The 20,133-nt window shown below is 46.4% G+C and overlaps 1 protein-coding gene across 3 annotated transcripts; it reads right to left on the bottom strand.

The window, feature by feature from the left end:
* Positions 1 to 2,403: 2,403 nt before the first annotated feature.
* Positions 2,404 to 15,157, bottom strand: LOC124674348 (pentatricopeptide repeat-containing protein At1g77360, mitochondrial-like). 3 transcript variants are annotated; one of them, XM_047210384.1, is made up of 2 exons: positions 14,016 to 15,157; positions 2,404 to 2,511 (listed from the first exon to the last, which is right to left on the bottom strand). In XM_047210384.1, exon 1 carries the CDS (start codon positions 15,150 to 15,152, stop codon positions 14,043 to 14,045), a length of 1,110 nt encoding a protein of 369 aa, XP_047066340.1. In that variant the 5' UTR covers positions 15,153 to 15,157; the 3' UTR covers positions 2,404 to 2,511; positions 14,016 to 14,042. The 3 variants fall into 3 exon arrangements, with proteins under 3 accessions (XP_047066340.1, XP_047066341.1, XP_047066343.1); XM_047210385.1 differs by lacking the exon at positions 2,404 to 2,511 and adding an exon at positions 10,625 to 13,915; XM_047210387.1 differs by lacking the exon at positions 2,404 to 2,511 and having other exon boundaries at positions 14,347 to 14,452; positions 14,548 to 15,157.
* Positions 15,158 to 20,133: the final 4,976 nt, after the last annotated feature.

The following is a 20,133-nucleotide window of genomic DNA, read 5'->3' as shown; positions in this document are numbered from 1 at the left end:
CGACCGCGAGGTCACGGGCGAACTTGTCCCACCCCGTGTGCAGGTACATCTTGCCCAGCCCGTCGAACAAGACCTCCACGGTCCAGCGGTAGAAGTTGCAGCTGGCCTCCCGTAGCTGCAACTGTGCCGGCTCGACACCGTCGACGAACTCGGCGAACTTGTCCGGGAGCCGCTTGATGCCGAGTGGGTCGTCGTCGATGCAGAGGAGGAACTCGAAGCAGCGCTCCTCCTGCGAGGACGAGGAGGGCGCAGGCTACGGCGAGCGTCGGGCCGTAGCTGCTCCACCACGGCGGCCCCTGCCCCGGCCACGGGGGCGCCCAGGGCCGCGGCCTCGACCGCCTCGATGGCCACCAGGACCGGCCATGGACTTCCTCGCAAGCCTGGCTGCATCGCAGGAACACCTAGGCGGCGCTTCGGTCGAGCTTTGTGGTGGCTAGGGTTTCTTTGGAGGAGTGGATGAGGAAGAAGAACATACACCCCCTTTATATAGGCCGGCGGCATGCGGTGGCCGCGGGACGTGTGGCGTCGCCATTAACGTAGTTGGCGGAGGTGGGCGGCCGCTCAGCAGCCGAGGCATCGCCATGGCGCAGACTACCGAAGCGACGCAACGGCGCCAGTCGCTGGCGCATTTGAGAAGACGCATCGACGCAGGGTCGCTGCCAGGCGGACCCGACGAAACGTCCGCCAGACGCGAGCGGACACTTTCCGCGTCCGCCGAGCGTCCGCAGAGACGCATCCGAGGCGCATATTTGGACTAGGTTTGCGTCTCCGCGGACGGCCCGGTCACTTTGCGTCGCCCCGCTGGAGGTGGTGCCAGACACATTTTCGGTCACAACGGATAAAAACGGTCGCTGAGCGACCGTTTGCGTCACGCCGCTGGAGATGCCCTAATAGCAGCAATTTCTCAGAGGCTGGAGTGGAGAACTGAAGACATTGCTGCCAAGTCATCAGTCAGTGTTCCACTATGCATATGTGGCGTGAAATTTTGTATTGTTGACATTTGTCTGGGGGCAGCAAAGTATATTTATATTATGCCCCACTAATGAACAACTGCTTACTCAGCAGTTTGGTTGCTAATCATGCGCAGGCACGTCCCAAGAACGAATAACTCGCTAATTGGCATTGTTATCCGAAGCTCTGATTAGTTAGAAGCTGTACTGTATGTATCACTTGTTTTCTCTGAATCCCCAACGAAAAGTTGTAGCAATCACAAGAACAGTAACCATTCTGATAGAATCGGATCAGAGCTTGTGGTTCCAGTTTCATCTCGTTGCATCACCAGAGTTTGGAGGAGGCCTCTTTCCCTGTCCTGATCAAGCAACAGGGCGAATCTCTGGTACATTTCAGAAGCTGCACGAGAGTTCAATTAAATCACGATGTGAAATCGCCTGCCCAGTGCGATACGCTAGAATCGTCTGCAACCAGCTCCGCGAGAAAGCTACGCAACTGCTCGTTCAGTTCTGACATAGGCTCGCCACTCTTTTCCAGCTTCCTCCGTGCCCATCCATGGATCATTGCCTCATTGGTGTTTCGCACACGTTAATGGCTTCCGGTTCAATTCGCTTTTCATCAGTGACGGCTGCAACAGCACGGAACAGAAAGTGGACCATCATTGATCGCCGGCCCATCTTCTCCAGATTTCCACTCCACAGGACGCTAGACGAGTGCTTTTGCTCTTCCGGCAATGCGCAAGACGCATGCGGCTCATGGCCGAAGGATGGGTGCACCGCAGACCACGGCCATAGATTAAACATAAGCAAGAAAACAACAATGACCGACCAATCCACCGGTGACACTGACACATAGTATATTTTTGTGAAGGAACACTCACGCATATAATTGCTTTAGGAATGGATGAGATGAGCCGGACGGCTCCAGTCCTATTCAAGCATCATTATTTGATGTGTTTCCAACAACTGCGTTTGCAATGCAGGACAGCGGGTTCTTTCTCGGTTTGATTTGCATAAAACAAGGCTAAAATTCCTTTCCATGTACAAACAAACAGATAGATGACCTTTCTCTTCTCCACTATCCATAGAATGGGTGGTCTATTATTCGACCAACCCGTAGCAATCAGGCATGCAGCGTTTTTAAGCGCAGAGAAGGATCGCCTGACAAAGAAATAAGGCCCTTCCAATTCCCAAAAAACTAGCAGCTTCGCGTGTGTTTTATATTTGAGCTGGAAAGGGAATCTCCCTATTCCTTCCACTCAGAATCAAACGAATAATGCAGAGATTTAAAGACCAACAGAAAAAAAAAAGGCAGCAGACTGTTCCTGATTGAACGAAATGAATAGCTAAGACTAGCATTAGAAGTTCACAACCATCTCTGCAACTGTTTCTTCCCCAAGAAGGAAACATCTTCCAAAGAACCTTTTTGGTGCAAACCAACTTCACAAAAACATATCCGCTGCACCAAATACCTCCATCCAAGTGCCCTTTGAAGATGTATACCACAGCTTGCTTAAGCAGCAGAAACCCAACCCCGCAGCTCCTCTTGTCTCCCTCCTTTCTGCAGGAGAGCAAAGTAGTTTAGACAGAAAGATTGACAAAAAGAAATTGAGAACATCTGGCCATACGGCATTTGATTTCCGAAGAAGGTCGCCACACTGATTTGATGCTCTTATCCAAAGCCGAGGAGTTTAACCAGTGAAGAAATAATTAATGCCCTTATCCATGCCAACAAGATGATATTTACTACCAGATACAAGTGTATTTTTCATCCCTCAGCTATCACCCCAATATTTAGATTCTGCCCCTTAATTAACTGCCAATACCAGGTAACTTTGGTCCCTGACATGAGTGAACTGCATCCAAAAGCGGTTTTGTGATCACCTTCAACAGTCTTCCTAGAAACACACTAAATTGAGAGGTATTTGAACGCCCATGTAAGTTAGGTACTCCTGTGACCAGGTTATTCAATGTATGGTATGCAATCACTACTTCTGGTGCACTAATGCATATTTCTTGGTTTAGGCATCAAATCAAAATGAAATTTTCCATAAAAGTTCGAAGCGTATAACAGTTTACTCTCATCTTATCTACACATAAAATTCCATTCTCCAATTCATATGTTAAGACTAACCAAAACGAGAGTAATACGACAAATGATAGCTCAAAAGTTACAAAGGAAAAGAAAAGAAAAGGACAAATGGTACTACTGACATGATATTTCATATTCCTTCAGCTAATATATTTATAGTTCATTAAAAACAACATTGTAGGAATATAAATGCATTATTTGATTTGTAAACTAGAAATTGACTGCTTGAGTGCATCACAAAAGATGATTGCCCAACATAAGTTGCCCACGTAATCAGTTAAAAAACTGAATCACGTAAATATCAAGCCCTTAACTTAATAATAGATATTCTAGAGAAGTGCTTATTTCCAGAAAAATAACTACTACCAACAAAATCAGCAAGCAGGCTGGTCTATCGTTTAGTGGGAAATCTTATTGTAATACTAACATTCTATTGCCATGCTTGTGTGATCATATGATAAATGCAATGGGTTGATGCATCTTAGCCAGGAAGTCCGCTGACATTTCTTTACATGGAACTGTGAAAGGGAAAGGGGAGGCAAGAGAGAGGTTGGTTGGAACGAAGATGCCCAATGAAATTTAAAGATTAAAATGAAAAACGGTAGTAAAAGTACTGATAATAAGTGCGGGATCAAAGACGTTAACCATCCAGACTATGCTAGGTACAGAAAAAAACTGACACTGGTGCCCTTGGCTCAGTCAAAATTCAACATAATAAACCAAATAATACTGCAATAGAATAACTCGGAAAGGCAGCGAATGCCATTTCCAGAAAGAAAAAAAATCACCTTCAAATAATTTGATTGGACGATGCACATTAATAGCGAGAGCAAAACCATAAACAAAAGTAACAACAACAAACGACATTTAGTGAGCAAGAATTACAAGTCGAGAGACTAGTCTAGAAGTCGCAACTTGGCTTCCGGCTCGGGTGTTCGACTCGACTGAAACCATGAGTCGATCGAGTCGAGCGACTAGTCCTAATGTGTGAGTCGATAGACTCAATTTTGCTTCATAAGTCACCTGCCTGGGAACCCTAGCGCTATTCTCAGCCCGCCCCAGAACGCCGCGCCCCTCCATGGGACGAGGCCGCCTTCGCCCACCCTGAGACGAAGCCAACGCCTCTGCCGCCTCCACCCACCGCCGCCTCTCCACCCACAGCCGCCGTCGCCTGCAAGCTCAAGGATCGCGACGCCCCCATCCACTGCTTCCGCTACTCTGCGGAATTCGCCCCTCTGCTGCTGCAGGTAAAGTCTCCAATCCAATCTCCACATCCTACCTTCTTCTTGATTTTAGGGTTGATTTCTCCCCTGCTCCCTTTCTGATTTTCGTTTTGTTTGCTTCAATTTGAAGATCCTGAGCTACCAGCTCCAATGTCGGCGCCACCAGAGATATCTCAAGTAGTGAATACAGCTGCAGCTGCAACTCAAGCCGATGAAAATTACGATCCATCAAAGGATCCCAAGAGGAAGACAAGCAGAAGTAAGGATCCAGGATGGAAATATGCTTTCTGGCCTGATCTTGAGAACAAGCTGCTGCTCCAATGTACTTTGTGCAATAAAAGGGTCACCTGTGGGGTCCTGAGGATGAAGAAGCACCTTGCTGGGGGTTTTACAGAGGTGGAAAAATGTCCAAAAGCAACCGCTGCAATCAATAAAGAGATGCATGACTACACACTCATTCATTCAGGTTCAAACCCATCACCCTTGTTGGTGGTGAAGACGCTGGACAAGATCAAGAGGCTGAACCAAGTTCGAGGGCATCAAACGACACCTCCATGAAGAGGAAGACCGCTACTGCTTTTACTGTGACGGCGCGGCCAAAGAATCAAAGCAAGACAATTGCTGATGAGATTAGGAAGACACCAGAGGAGGTTGTTGCTGAGAGCCATAGCACAAAGGGCACTCATAGGGAAAGCAAGGATTATGGCACAAAGACAAGGGAACAAAAAGATATTGTTGATGGTCATGTAGCTGACTTTCTCTATGAGAATTGCCTTCCGCTCAATGTTGTCAATTTGAGAAGTTGGGATATACTTTTGGAGTCTATAGGGCAGTACGGATCAGATCATATATCGCCATCTTACCATGATGTGACGGTACCACTTCTTGAGAAGGCAAAGCTCAAGACCGACGACTTGAAGGTGAAGCATGAAAAGGCTTGGAAGGAATATGGTTGCACTCTCATGTCCGATGGTTGGACAGATATCAGCGGACGCCACTGGATAGTCCTGAAGGTACATTCTTTTTGGGGACAGCCAATGTTTATTCCGAGTCAGTTGATGCCAAGTTGGTTGCAAAATTATTGGGTGAACAGATTGAGGCAATTGGGCCAGAATTGGTAGTCCAAGTGGTTAGCGACAACACGGCTCCAATTACAAGGCAGCTGGCAAAATACTAATGGAGAAGTACCCTGCTTTGTATTGGACACCTTGTGCTGCCCACTGTTTGGACCTTATGCTAGTGGACATAGGGAAGATAAAAGAGTTTAGTGATTGCATTGTTAAAGCAAAGAGAAGAACCAAATATTTATGCACATACTAGGATTCTTGATCAAATGAGAAGCTTGAATGGTAAGAAAGATCTTGTCGGGCCCGGAGCTACCTGTTTTGCAACATCATTCTTCACATTGGCTAGCATGTGGCAACAACGCCAACATCTCAAAGCAAGTTGAAGCCCACTGAACCAGGGAAGACAGATAAAAACATTGCTCTCTCGTGTCGTTTTAGAAATCGGTGGAGAATTGCATGAGAGCATCACAACCGATTCTTCTAGCTTTGAGGATTGTCGATGGCGATGAGATTCCAGGAATTCTCGGAAATTTGGGCAGCCATGCATGTTGCGAAGAAACATATAAGTGAAGCATTGTCACACAAAGAAGCCCTACACACTCAAGTCCTAGCAATTGTTAACAAAAGATGGGATAACCAGATGGAGCAAAAGCTACATGGTACTACCTTGTTTTTGAACCCAAATAAGTTCTTTGCAATTAGAGAGGACAATAGAAGACTAGCTTCACAATGATGTGCTATGGAAGACGGTGGTTGATGATGAGCTACAAACTCAAATAAGCAAGTTGGCTGATGACTATGAGTTGACAGAAGGTGAATGTTTCACGAAGCCAATGGCAATGAAAGACCACGAGAAAAAGAGTCCACAATGTTAAGCTTTATGCACTAGCCAACGCAACCAAAAGTCCGAACTGATGAAAAGAGCTAGGAAATCTACTTATACACTTCAACACCCCCCTCACGTGTGAGGGATGGGAAGACAAGTCAACACATGTAGAGTCAGAGGCAGGGCCTATACGTGGACTCCGAGGGGGCAACAACAATTTTAGGATAAATTGCGAAAGCCAGGTCTCGAACTCGAGACCCTGGGCTCTGATACCATGTTAAGCTTCACTAGCCAACGCAACCAAAAATCCGAACTGATGGAAAGGGCTAGCCAATTTACTTATACACTTCAACACACATAAATATAAATGTTGTTGCAGCTTGTTGCTTATCTATTTTGGCTCTATGCTTCAACTTTTATGTCTTATGGTGGCTCTATGTTGTTGTAGTTCTTTGGTGGAGTGCATATGGTGGCCTTGCTTACGAGTTTCAAGCTTTTGCAAAAAGAATCATTAGTCCGTGTTGTTCCTCGTCCAGATGCGAGCGCAATTGGAGTGCATTTGCTCATGTAAGTAACTAGCAATTGCATGGTTTGATAGCTAATTACAGCAGCTTCTCACAAAAAACTTTGCTTCCAGATCCATACTAAAGGAAGAAACCATTTGGAATACAAGAGATTGAACAAGCTATCATATGTCTCTTACAACCGGCAAATGACATATATGTTTCAAAAGTTATGTGAGCTAGGTTCCAAAGGAAAGAGAGCTAATGCACTTATCCTAGAAGAAAACCAGTGGGACAATGAATGGGTTGATGTCAACGCTGAACTGGTTCATCAAAATGAAGCTGTTGACGATCAGGACTCACTACTTTGGTCCCATGTTGATGAGGCTGTTGGCGCAACACATGGTCTAAGTGGACGCTATCTTCCAAGGAGGGCTCATGCTGATTTTAGTGAGCCTATTAGGGCTGCTGCCTCTCATATCTTTTACACTGACAAATCTTGTTATCGATGAAGATTTGAGAGCCTAGTTGGAAGCTGAAGATTTTGATAGTGACACGGAGGACAACGGTGAAGACAATGGTGATTCTACCCGAGTGACTGAAGACGCCGAGTTTCATTTGAATATGGATTTGGATTGATTTAGGAGAGGGAGGAGGCCTGAAACTCTTTTGCTGGACTTGCTTTATTTTCGAATTTCAGGCCACTTTTGTTGGTCTCGTGCTGTCTCGCTGTGCACCTATGTTGAACTTATATGTTTACTCGTCTTCATATATCCTTTACATGCCTCAAATATATTTTATATTGTTATATATATTAGGTATTATATTATAGATTTATATTAACTACGCTCGTGTTGTCCCAACATAGCCGGTCCCAAGCCCGGGTAAAGGAGGAGGGTTGTGATAGGCTTGGCGAGCCAACGTAAAAAACCCAGCCACTCTTATGGAGATGAAACCCAAAAGATTTTCATTGGGGTGTAACCCTCTTAGCGACGCGCCATATCGGAACCTGGGTGTGGTGTCAAATGGGCAAGGGTCGGGTCGTCACCCCCCACGTGGCGTGCCATATCTTGATCTGGATACGGTGGCAAGTGAGCAAGGATCGGGTCGTCGCATCCTTAGTGGCGCGCTACATCGGCGCCCGGGTGTAGTCAAAAATGAGCAAGGGTCTTCGCATTTGACTCGACGAGTGCGAAGGGTAAGGAAGCTAGCCGAGCCTAGGAGGTTTCGCTTAGGTAGCTGGAACGTAGGGTCCGGAGCTAGTTGATACAGTGGTGAAGAGAGGCGTTGATATCCTTCGCATCCGGGAGACCAAGTGGAGGGACGAAGGCGAAGGAAGTAGAGGATACCGGCTTCAAGTCGTGGTATACGGGAACGACTCCAAACAGAAATGGAGTAGGCATCTTGATCAACAAGAGCCTCAAATCTAGAGTGGTAGACGTCAAGAGATGTGGAGACCGGATTATCCTGGTCAAGTTGGTAGTTGGGGACTTAGCTCTCAATGTTATTAACACTTATACCCCGCAAATAGGCCACAATGAGAACACCAAGAGGGAGTTTCGGGAAGGCCTAGAGGACTTGGTCAGGGGTATACCCAGTGGCGAAAAGCTCTTATAGAAGGAGACGTAATGGCCACGTGGGTACATCTAACATAGGTTTTGAAGGGGTGCATGGGAGCTTTGGCTATGGCATCAGGAATCAAGAAGGGGAAGATGTCCTAAGCTTTCCTTTAGCGTACGACATGATCGTAGCTAACACCCTCTTTAAAAAGAGAGAATCACATCTAGTGTAGTGGCCACCACAACAGCCAGATTGACTTCATCCTCTCAAGGAGTGTGTGCCTAGATTGTAAGGTGATACCTGGAGAGTGTTGTCCATCAGCATAAGCTTGTGGTGGCGGACTTCCGCTTTTGACTTCGTGTCCAGCAGGATAAGCATGTGAAAGTCGCTAGAACGAAGTGGTGGCAGCTCAAGGCTCAGACATTTAAGGAGAGGGTCATTAAGGAGGGCCCTTGAGAGGAAGGAGGTGATGCGGACATATGTGGATGAAGATGGCGACCTGTATTCGTAAGGTGGCCTCATAGGAGTTTGGAGTGTCCAGGGGAAGTAGAAGCAAAGTTAGGGATACCTGGTGGTGGAACATGTCCAGAAGGCTATTAAGGAGAAAAAAGATTGTTTCAGACGCCTGTACCTTGATAGGAGTGCAGGCAACTTGGAGAATTACAAGATGGCAAAGAAGGCCGCAAAGCGAGCTGTGAGTGAAGCAAGGGGTCAGGCGTATGAGGACCTCTACCAACGGTTAGGTACGAAGGAAGGCGAAAAGAACATCTACGAGGATCGCCAAGATCCAAGAGAGTAAGACGAGAGATGTTGACCAAGTCAAATGCATCAAGGACGGAGCGGCACCGGCTCCCGGTGAAGGACGAGGATATTAAGCATAGATGGCGGGAGTACTTCGACGGGCTGTTCAATGGGGAGACTGGGAGCTCTACCATTGAACTAGACAACTCCTTTGATGATACGAATCCAGGAGTCTGAGGTCAAGGAGGTGTTGAGAAGGATGAAGGGAGGCAAGGCAATGGGCCCTGATGGTACCCCCATTAAGGTGTGGAGAGGCCTCGGAGACATAGCAATAGTATGGCTAACTAAGCTCTTCAACTCCATTTTTCGGGCAAACAAGATGCCACAAGAATGGAGACGCAGTATATTAGTACCAATCTTCAAGAACAAAGGGGATGTTTAGAGTTGTACTAACTACCGTGGAATTAAGCTTATGAGCCATACAATGAAGCTATGGGAGAGAGTCATTAAGCACCGTTTAAGACGAATGACAAGCGTGACCAAAAATCAGTTTGGTTTCATGCCCGGGAGGTCGACCATGGAAGCCATCTTCTTGGTACGACAACTCATGGAGAGATACAAGGAGCAAAAGAAGGACCTGCATATGGTGTTCATTGACTTGGAGAAGGCCTATGATAAGATAGCGCGACACATCATGTGGTGGGCCTTGGAGAAACACAAAGTCCAAACAAAGTACATTACCCTCATCAAGGACATGTACGATAATGTTGTGACAAGTGTTCGAACAAAAGATGGCGATACCGATGACTTCCCGATTAAAATAGGACTACACCAAGGGTCAACTTTGAGCCCTTATCTATTTGATTTGGTGATGGATGAGGTCACAAGGGATATACAAGGAGATATCCCATGGTGTATGCTCTTTGCGGATGATGTGGTCTTAATCGATGATAGTCGAACGGGGGTCAATAGGAAGTTAGAACTTTGGAGACAAACCCAGGAATCGAAAGGTTTTAGACTTAGTAGAACTAAAACTGAGTACATGATGTGCGGTTTTAGTACTACTAGGCACGAGGAGGAGGTTAGGCTGGATGGGCAGGTGGTGCCTCAGAAGGACACCTTTCGATACTTGGGGTCAATCCTGCATAAGGATGGACATATTGATGAAGATGTGAACCACCGGATCAAAGCCGGATGGATGAAGTGACGCCAAGCTTCTCGCATTCTTTGTGATAAGAGAGTGCCACAAAAGCTAAAAGGCAAGTTCTATAGGACGGCTATTCGACCCGCAATGTTATATGGCGCTGAGTGTTGGCCGACTAAAAGGCGGCATGTTCAACAGTTAGGTGTGGCGGAGATGCGCATGTTGAGATGGATGTGTGGCCCCACGAGGAAGGACCGAGTCCGGAATGATGATATACGAGATAGAGTTGGGGTAGCACCGATTGCAGAGAAGCTTGTCCAACATCGTCTAAGATGGTTTGGGCATATTTAGCGCGAGCCTCCGAAGCTCCAAGTGCATAGTGGACGGCTAAAGCGTGCTGATAATGTCAAGAGAGGACGGGGTAGACCACACTTGACATGGGAGGAGTCCGTAAAGAGAGATCTGACTGGAGTATCACCAAAGAACTAGCCATGGAAAGAGCCGTGTGGAAGCTTGCTATCCATGTGCCAAACCATGAGTTGGTTACGAGATCTATTGGGTTTCACCTCTAGCCTACCCCAACCAACTTGTTTGGGAATAAAGGCTTTGTTGTTGTTGTATTATAGATTTATATTAGTCCACGTCAACTAGTCTACTGAGTCTACACTAGTCCTGACTAGTCCATGAGTCGGTACCCTGACAACTCAACTCGACTCTTCGACTCGTAATTCTTGTTAGTGAGATCTGGGGCTCCCCTAATTACCAAATAAACTAAGTAGTTTCCTGTCTCCATTCATCAATGCAGTGATGGACAAAGATGGTGCAACTTAGACAAGAAAAATGTAACTGTTCCTCATGAGATACGTACCACATTTAGTAAGCATAGCTATGATTGTGCACATTTTTTAGAAGAGTAAATTACAATGGCGGTATGTAAACTTTGCAGGTGGGATCAGTAGTCCAAGAACTTGAAAAATGTGAATTTGGCTCCCTAAAGTTTACAGGTGCATCTTTGGTCCAATTCTGTCAAGCAACAAGCCATATAGGACAGAAAGCTAGCTAAGCGGACATAGGGGCATCCAATGTATCTTCTTTTGTTCGAAATAAAAACATCGTCTCTCCTCTTTCTCGTTCACTCTCTCCCTCATTCAACAGATCTCACTTTCCCACTCTCTGAACGCGCCCGACGCTGGTGACCAGTAGCCACTAGAACCCAGGCATGGTTGCTGACAAGTGACAATAGTCATATGGAGCTCGCTGCTGGTAAGACTCGCAACAACAACACAATGAGAGAGTGCACAACAACAGATAGCTCCTCCTCATAGTGTGGCTAATCAGTAGCTTGCTGTGGGGGCGAGCAGAGGACGACACCTTCATCGGCAGGCAATGGAGTGATCGAGTAGCAGAATCTTCGGTGGCAGGTGCCGCCAACCAAGTCAGAATCTTTGTCCAGATGGTACACCCCTTTTGTGTGGTGTTTGTGCTACCGCAAATCACGTTGTGACCTAGTGAGATCGACGCTTTTCTATGTTGATATGGCATCATCAGCTCTCGATATTAGTATCATAAACATACACAGATCTATGAAGAAACATCGCTCTCCGGTGGTGATGCTGAGCATGTATTCGTGAACTTACTTGCGTTGTTCCCACAAGGGGTAGCCATGAGGATGATGCTTTGATCGTCCATTTACCGTGTCAACCCAAGGTGGATACTGAATCATTTGGTCCGTTTGGGGAGCCCCATGTCAGGAACCATATAAAGTTGCTTTACAAAGGCCTAACGTGTGGGCTCGTGTACATGGTGTCCCTATAGACCACTTCGATGATTTTTATCGCCTTTGGAGGGTCAGCAGTTTGGTTTGTGAGCTATTGTGTTTGGATATGATCAACCTTCTTAAGCATAAAGTACCGAGCATGTACCTTGCGATTATTAGCCTAGCGAAAATACCTAAGGACATTGAGCTAACGGTGCATGGATGGGTTCAGCAGATAATTTTTGAGCTAACGGCCAAGAGGTCATGGATGAAGATGATTTAAATCTTGATCAGCTAAGGGCACAGATCATAAGGTTATGGACACAGATCATATAGATGATGGTGGAAATACGGGTCCCGTGAGCCCCCTAATTTGGGATCTGCCAAGCAAGGTGAAGATAAAGACGGAAGCCCAGGATCAGCAACCAAGGAAGTTAGGGCTGTGGGTACAGAGAAGGTTCTTAGTGCATTAATAGGGGATCGAATTTCCCTGCCAACATTAGCAAGGATTGTTGCTGTCGTGGCAACATAAATGGCTACCGTGGCAAGCACGTCAGAAAGAGGCATTGGTATCCTGGCAGCAGGAAAGGGCTGGCATGGCAAGAAAATCTAATATTTCATACCACTAAGAGCCTTCTCAAAATCCAAAACACAACTTCCTTGGTTATTGACCTCAGGCCTCGGCAACCGTCTTTATCTGCACCTTGCCCTGAGGTTTCCACCATTACCTCTGTGAGTGTCCATATTAGTAAGTTCTTTGCACTTATCAATCTTCCAAAGGTTGATCATCTTTATACATGACATCCTTGTGATTTTTTTGCTCAATTTTTTTTATGTGGTGAACGCACATCTCCACAGTGGGTTCGATATCCTTGGGTACTTTCATTGGGCTAATTATCCCAAGGTACATGTGATGCTATATGATTACAAAGGTAGACCATAAAACGCAATGCCCAACCGACCATATGGCCGGCCCTCAAAAGAAATCAATGTCATCAAAGAGATCCTCAGGGACATAGCTACTTGCCACGCCAATCAGTGGTGGGTGCCCACTGGCCATGGGCATGTCAACCCAAGAACAACACAACTGAAAGAATTCAACAATTCTATAACTTACCGATGTTGGGCCTTTTGGATCCACATGATGACAATGACGGCAACGATCGATTCTGTAGATGAGTAGGTCTGAATTGATTGGGTCTTTAGGAGGGCATTGGGTCATTTTATATAGTCTGTTTTGCTCTTCAAGTCATTCCTTTTGAACCCCGGACAACACGGGTGGGATATTAACTATCCATCGCTGGTATTGCTCTTAGAACTTTCTATCCATGTCAGATTTTTTAGCCAATAAATTAGTATATTGTGGTAAGATTACTACAGTTTGATGTATGATGACCTCACTGGTCATTTATCCTGGCTTTGTTCTTGCCTCCGCCCTAGCAGCACCCGCCTGCTCCAACACCCCAACAACCGGATGCACCGGAAACAATCAGATTTTTCTAGAATCACAATGCAGCCACTAGAGTTTGTCTTCCTTGCACACAAAACTTCAATCAGCAGAGCCTAGAGATTCCCAATGGTTTTTTGGAAGAACATGTTTGTAGACACCTATACTTTTGGGCTTTGGCTATCAAAAGATAGAGCCAGCAATAATTTCCTCAGTCACTATTTTTTTGGTTTGGGTATATCAAAACAGTAACTCCCGCCAGGGTTAGTGGTAGAAGAAAATGGTAAGTCATCGGAAAGTACAGAGTCACTAATCCAACAGATCAGGGTGGTAATTTTCTTTCTCCATTAAATATTCTTGTTCAAACAAAGGAAGATGGCAATTGGCCAGGAGTTGGAATGATAATGCATTGAAAAGAAAAAAATGATAATATCCAGCACAAGGGTCCTTGGTATCTGCCTTGTGCATTGTGCCCAGAGGCACTTGAACATTCTCGAACAAGGAGAGTAAGATGTCCATAGCAGCAAGGAAACCACACATGGAAGCGGCATGGAAACTAGTAATCCAGGATAATACCTCCAGCTAGTTCAATAGAAACCCTGAGGCCTAATTGAGAAGTGGCATAAGGTCATGAAAATTGGCAATTCCACACAATCAATGGCAATAGCTAAAACAGCAAGTGGCAGCCATATGAAAGAGGACATACCTGATGAATTACACCATCCATGTGTTGCTACCGCTGCTTCATCCTTCTTGCAATTTGGTCATATATGTGGAGCCTGTCAGCCTTATCAAATGTGTACTTAAATTTTTCTATGGTGGACTGGGGAAACTTAATTCCCATGTCAATCATCTCCTCGGAATATTTCTTCACATCGGCAAACCTGCTAAAGGTGAGAAGCCCAGCTATTAGCTCTTTGGCTGATTCCTCGGCTGGGGTGATTTGGTGCTCCACAATGCAGTGCCACACGTCAACTGCGGCAGATGGGTTGAACTCCTCAGAGAATAAGCGGATAGCAGCGGCGCAGTTGGACGTGGAGGGCAGCTGCTCGTTCTTGCTCATCTCTGCGAGGAAAGCTTCAGCCTCGCGAGCCTTGCGCTGGTTGATGAGTCCCTCTAGTATGGCATTATATGTAACAGAATCTGCAAAGACCCCATTTAAGGGCATTTCGTCAAGCATGTGGAAGGCGTAGTCGGTGTTACCGACGCTGCAGCAGAGGGCGATTACGGCGTTGTACATTGGGAGGTTAGGAACCAGCCCTGCATCCGAGACCATAATCTGCCAAATAGCGATAGCGTTGACGTGGTCTCCCTTGCGGATGAGGATGTCGATGGCGTTGGCAAAGAACTTGAGCCCCGGGAGGCAGCCATTGGTCCTCATCACCTGCAGGAAGCTGAAGGCCTCGTTGAACTGGCCCCCTTGCACCAGCGTCGAAAGGAAGGCGTCGTAGGCCGGCATGTTGCTTCTGTCCCAGCCGACACGGACAATCATCTCGCCGAAGGTGCTCTTGGCGCGCTGGACGTTCCCCTCCTTCTCCCAGGCCTCGAGCAGTATCGCGAAGGTGTCGGCGTCGGGGGCGACCTTGGTCTTGTAGGTTTCGAAGGCCTCGGACGCGGCCTGCGCGCCGCCGTCCTGGCGGCACATGGCGGAGAGGAGCGAGTTGAGAGCGACGGCGTCGGGCGGCACGCCGTGGCGCTCCATGACGTCGAAGGCCAGGGCGGCCTCCTTGAAGTTGCGGCGCGCGCAGTAGGAGGCGAACATGGAGGCGAAGGTGGCGACGGAGAGGAGGCCGCCGCCCTCCTGGCTCATGGAGAGGACGGCGTCCCACATGGGGTCGAACATGGCGGCCTTACCGAGGATGTCGACGAGGAGGTTCCAGGCGTAGGCGGTGAGCTGCACGGACCGCTTCGCCCACCGGAAGAAGCGGACGGCCGATTTGGGGCGGGAGTAGCAGATGGGGGACTTGAGCACCTGCTCCGCCGCCTCCGCCGTCGGGCCGACGCCGCAGGAGGTCAGCGCCGCCTCCACATCTGCCGGCGGGACGCGGCCGAGGATGTCGAGGAACGCCTCCGCGCGCGGGGACCCTTCCCCCTCCGCGCTCTTCTCCGTCGGGCTCATCGGTGAGGGCTGTGCTGGCTTCGATCTGCAGTAAGTATTTCTCTTCTACTTTCCCCCAAAATCCTTGCGTTTTGGGGGTTTTCTCTATCTGAACTGGAGTATGAAGAACAAAGCGTCTCGGTTTTTTCGGAGTGAACGTCTCGTTGATAAACAGCGTGTCGGGCTGAATTCTGCCCTGTTTGCGGGGAAGTTGATTATTGATTTGGGCCAACAAACCCACGGCCTTCAACCGGCACCCGAGCCCAGTAGAGCATTAGCCGATCCAAGCTGCTGCATTCTCAAAAAATGTAGACGTCCATTCCAATTCTCAAAAACAAAGTCCATTCTTCATAACAAACAAAAAGGTGTAGAAGATGTCCGTCCTCCAAAAAAAAATGCAGCAGATGTTTGTTCTAGCCCTACAAAGAAAAGCAGATGTCTATCCCCGAACAAATGCAGCAAATGCTCGGGTGTGGTGTGCCTACGGGTGAAAACGGAGCGGATATGATGAAACTGCCACATTTGCTTTCATTTCTTTATGGAAGCGAAAACAATAGAGAAACCATGGAAACAAACACAGAAACATATACTATCGGAAACACATACAAAGCGAATACGACATGACTACGGAGTTGAAAGCACACGTTTGTCGGAACGAAGAAACCCCTTGGATCGTGCAAAAGAACGCATGAAAACAATCAAAATTGTGTTAGTTTCTAAGATGAAATTAAATATGGTGATATATACTGATTATGTAATGAGATTGTAAGTTTTCAGACATTGACTAGGGAATAGAGGAAGGCGTGTGTCGTCGAATCCTCCCTGAAGGGATTATGTGGTCACCACCCACTAGTTTTGAATGGGATACTTTGGGCATTTTTTTGTTTGACCTTGGCTACGGTGGGCTTACACCAACCTGGACAATTTAATAACATTGCAAACTTCTAGAGGGCAGAGAAGGGGGGAGGGGCATAGGACCTCAGGGTGGGTATCTGTAGGGATTCGTTGCATAGAAAACAAAAAAAATCCTACCGCGAGAACGCAATCCAAGCCAAGATGCAATCTAGAAGACGGGAGCAACGAGGGGATGAACGAGACTCACCCTTGAAGATTTCCAAAGCCTACAAGATGAGGCACTTGTTGCTGCGGTAGACGATCACTTGCCACTTTCAAAAGCGCGTAGAAGATCTTGACGGTGCCACAATCGGGCAGCACCTCTGTACTCGGTCACACGTTCGGTGTTGATGAAGACGACATCCACCTCCCCGTTCCAGCGGGCAGCGGACGTAGTAGCTCCTCCTTGAATCCGGCAGCACGACGGCGTGGTGGCGGTGGCGATGGAGATCTCCGGCGGAGCTCCGCTAAGCGTTGCGGGAGAGGGGGAGGAGTGGGGCGGCTAGGGTTTGGGGAGAGGGGGTGGTCGGCCTCCTTGGGGTGCGGCCAAGGTGGTGGTGTTGTGGTGGCCGGCCCCCTCCCCTTGGCCCCTCATTATATAGGTGGAACCCCCAAGTGTTGGACTACAAGTCTTCGAATAAGACCCCAACCCAAAACCTTCCATGTTGTAGGGAAACCTACCCAAGGTGGGACTCCCACCTCAAGTGGGATTCCCACCCTTCCATGTGAGGGGGTGGCCGGCCCCCTTGGTGGAGTCCACCTTGGACCTCCCCCCTCTAGGGTTGGCCGGCCATGGGTGGTGGAGTCCCTTCGGGACTCCGCCTTCCAAAGTGATTTCTTCCGGACTTTTCTAGAACCTTCTAGAACCTTCCATAAATGCACCGGATCATTTTCAAACTTATAAAATGACTTCCTGATACGTCTTCAACGTACCTATAATTTCTGATGTTCCATGCTTGTTTTATGACAATACTTACATGTTTTGCTTGCACTTTATAATGTTTTTATGCATTTTCCGGAACTAACCTATTAACAAGATGTCGAAGTGTCAGTTCTCGTTTTCTGTCGTTTTTGGTTCCAGAAAGGCTGTTCGGGCAATATTCTCGGAATTCGACGAAACGAAGACCCAACATCTTATTTTCCCGGAAGCATCCAGAACACCGAAGGAGAGTCGGAGAGGGGCCAGGGGGCCACCACACAACATGGCGGCGCGGCCCCAGGCCTGGCCGCGCCGGCCTACTGTGACGGGGGCCCAGGCACCCTCCGACTCCGTCTCTTCGCCTATATAAGCCCTTTCCACCTAAAAACGCGATACCAGTTGACGAAACTCCAGAAAGACTCCAGGGGCGCCGCCACCATCGCGAAACTCCGTTTCGGGGGACAGAAGTCTCTGTTCCGGCACCCTGCCGGGATGGGGAAGTGCCCCCGGAGCCATCTCCATCAACGCCATCGCCTCCATCATGCTCCGTGAGTAGTTCCCCCATGGACTACGGGTTCTAGCCGTAGCTAGTTGGTATTCTCTCCCCATGTACTTCAATACAATGATCTCATGAGCTGCCTTACATGATTGAGATTCATCTGATGTAATCGGTGTTGTGTTTGTCGGGATCCGATGGATTGTTACATTATGATTGTCTATCTACAAAGTTTATGAAGTTATTGTTGCTGCAATCTTGTTGTGTTTAATGCTTGTCACTAGGGCCCGAGTGGCATGATCTTAGATTTAAGCTCTATACTTATTGCTTAGATTGTATCTACAAGTTGTATGCACATGTCTATGTCCGGAACCAAAGGCCCCAAAGTGACAGAAATTGGGACAACTGGAGGGGAAGGCTTAGGTATGAGGATCACATGTTTTCACGGAGTGTTAATGCTTTGCTCCGGTGCTCTATTAAAAGGAGTACCTTAATTTCCACTAGATTCCCTAGAGGCCCTGCTGCCACCGGCTGGTAGGACAAAAGATGTTGTACAAGTTTCTCATTGCGAGCACGTATGACTATATATGGAAAACATGCCTACATGATTAATGATCTTGATGTTCTGTCTTAATGCTATTTCAATCCTATCAATTGCCCAACTGTAATTTGTTCACCCAACACTTGTTATTGGAGAGTTACCACTAGTGTAGATAGCTGGGAACCCCGGTCCATCTTTCATCATCATATACTCGTTCTACATGTCATTGGAAGTAGTATCAACTATTTTCTGGTGACATTGCCTCTGTGTTACTATTACTGTTGTTGTGTTACTGTTACTACTGCTCTCATATTACTGCTGCTTTCACATCACCCCTGTTACTAGTGCTTTTCCAGTGCGATTGAATTGACAACTCAGCTTGTTAAGGCTTATAAGTATTCTTTACCTCCCCTTGTGTCGAATCAATAAATTTGGGTTTTACTTCCCTCGAAGACTATTGCGATCCCCTATACTTGTGGGTTATCAAGACTATTTTATGGCGCCGTTGCCGGGGAGGCATAGCTCTACTCATAAGTCCACCTGGGGAGTACACTCTACCTCTATCTCTGTTTTATTTTATTTTGTTTTGCTTAGTTTATTTCTGTCTATTATTATTTTGCTTAGTTTATTTTTGTCTTGTTTTATTTTTCCTATATACCCGAAAATCCATAAAAATTTGAAAAATCGAAAAACTAAAAATTGTTGCTATGGGAGAACCTACAACCTATTTGGATCTTATTGAATTATATAATAACTATAGAGAATCAAGAACGGGAAAAGTTATAAGTGATGTGATAGAAAAATTGAATTCAATTGCTAAAATCTTGCTTAAACGCCATGATATAAACTGTTGCTCTAAACAGGATACTAAAACTCTTAAATTTCAATGTGGCTTTAGTGAGGAAATTTTAATTAAGAATTATAATTGGAATAGCTATATTCATTTTGGGTTCGAAGAGGTAGAACAATTTGTCTTATTTATAGGAGCTTCTGAAATAGAATCCTTCATTGCTAAAAATTATGAAACTTGTGCTGTTTGTAAGGACCTTAAAGATTATGTCTCTTCTATCCTTAATTTTTTCATAGAAAGCTACAGTGATAATCCTTATATCATCGATTATAAAGAGAGACTCATTAATGCACAAGAATGCACTCACAATTTGCAGGAACCAGTGGAAGAAGAAATTGATGAACCTGAAAGCTCATTGGATGAAAAAGAGGGAGGAAATTGATGAACCCGAAAGCTCATTGGATGAAAAAGAAGAGGAGAGTGATGAAAAAAAGGAGGAAGAATGGATTAGCTACCCATGCCAACCTTCTAATGAGAGTAACTCTTTATCTCTTACACTATTTGATTGTCCTCCATGCTTACCAAAAGAGGATGAATGTTATGTTCATGTGGATTCTCTTGAAATATTCCCTATGAGTAAAACTTGTGAGAATAATTATGCTACTTTTATTCATGATAATCCATGCTACTTTGATAAATTTTATGATAATGCTTTGTTTGTTCCTGATGTCGAAATGCATGGTACTAAAGAGTTTTGCTTGGCAAATGTTTATGATAAATCTCTAGATGATGGTCCTATGTTATTGATACGTCTCCGACGTATCGATAATTTCTTATGTTCCATGCCACATTATTGATGATATCTACATGTTTTATACACATTATATGTCGTATTTATGCATTTTCCGGCACTAACCTATTAACGAGATGCCGAAGAGCCGATTGTTGTTTTCTACTTTTTTTGGTTTCAGAAATCCTACAAAGGAAATATTCTCGAATTGGACGAAATCAACGCCCGGGGTCCTATTTTTGCACGAAGCTTCCGGAAGACCGAGGGGAAAGGAAGTGGGGCCACGAGGCGCCGAC

The sequence above is a fragment of the Lolium rigidum genome, chromosome 7 (genome assembly GCF_022539505.1).
Source record: "Lolium rigidum isolate FL_2022 chromosome 7, APGP_CSIRO_Lrig_0.1, whole genome shotgun sequence".
NCBI lineage: Eukaryota > Viridiplantae > Streptophyta > Magnoliopsida > Poales > Poaceae > Lolium > Lolium rigidum.
The sequence above is the reverse complement of the archived record's forward strand: the minus strand, read 5'-3'. Positions and strand labels throughout refer to the sequence as shown.

What these genes read in the sequence shown, in the direction of transcription:
- LOC124674348 (XM_047210384.1), bottom strand. Translation starts at nt 15,152, where the DNA reads ATGTTCGACCCCATGTGGGACGCCGTCCTCTCCATGAGCCAGGAGGGC.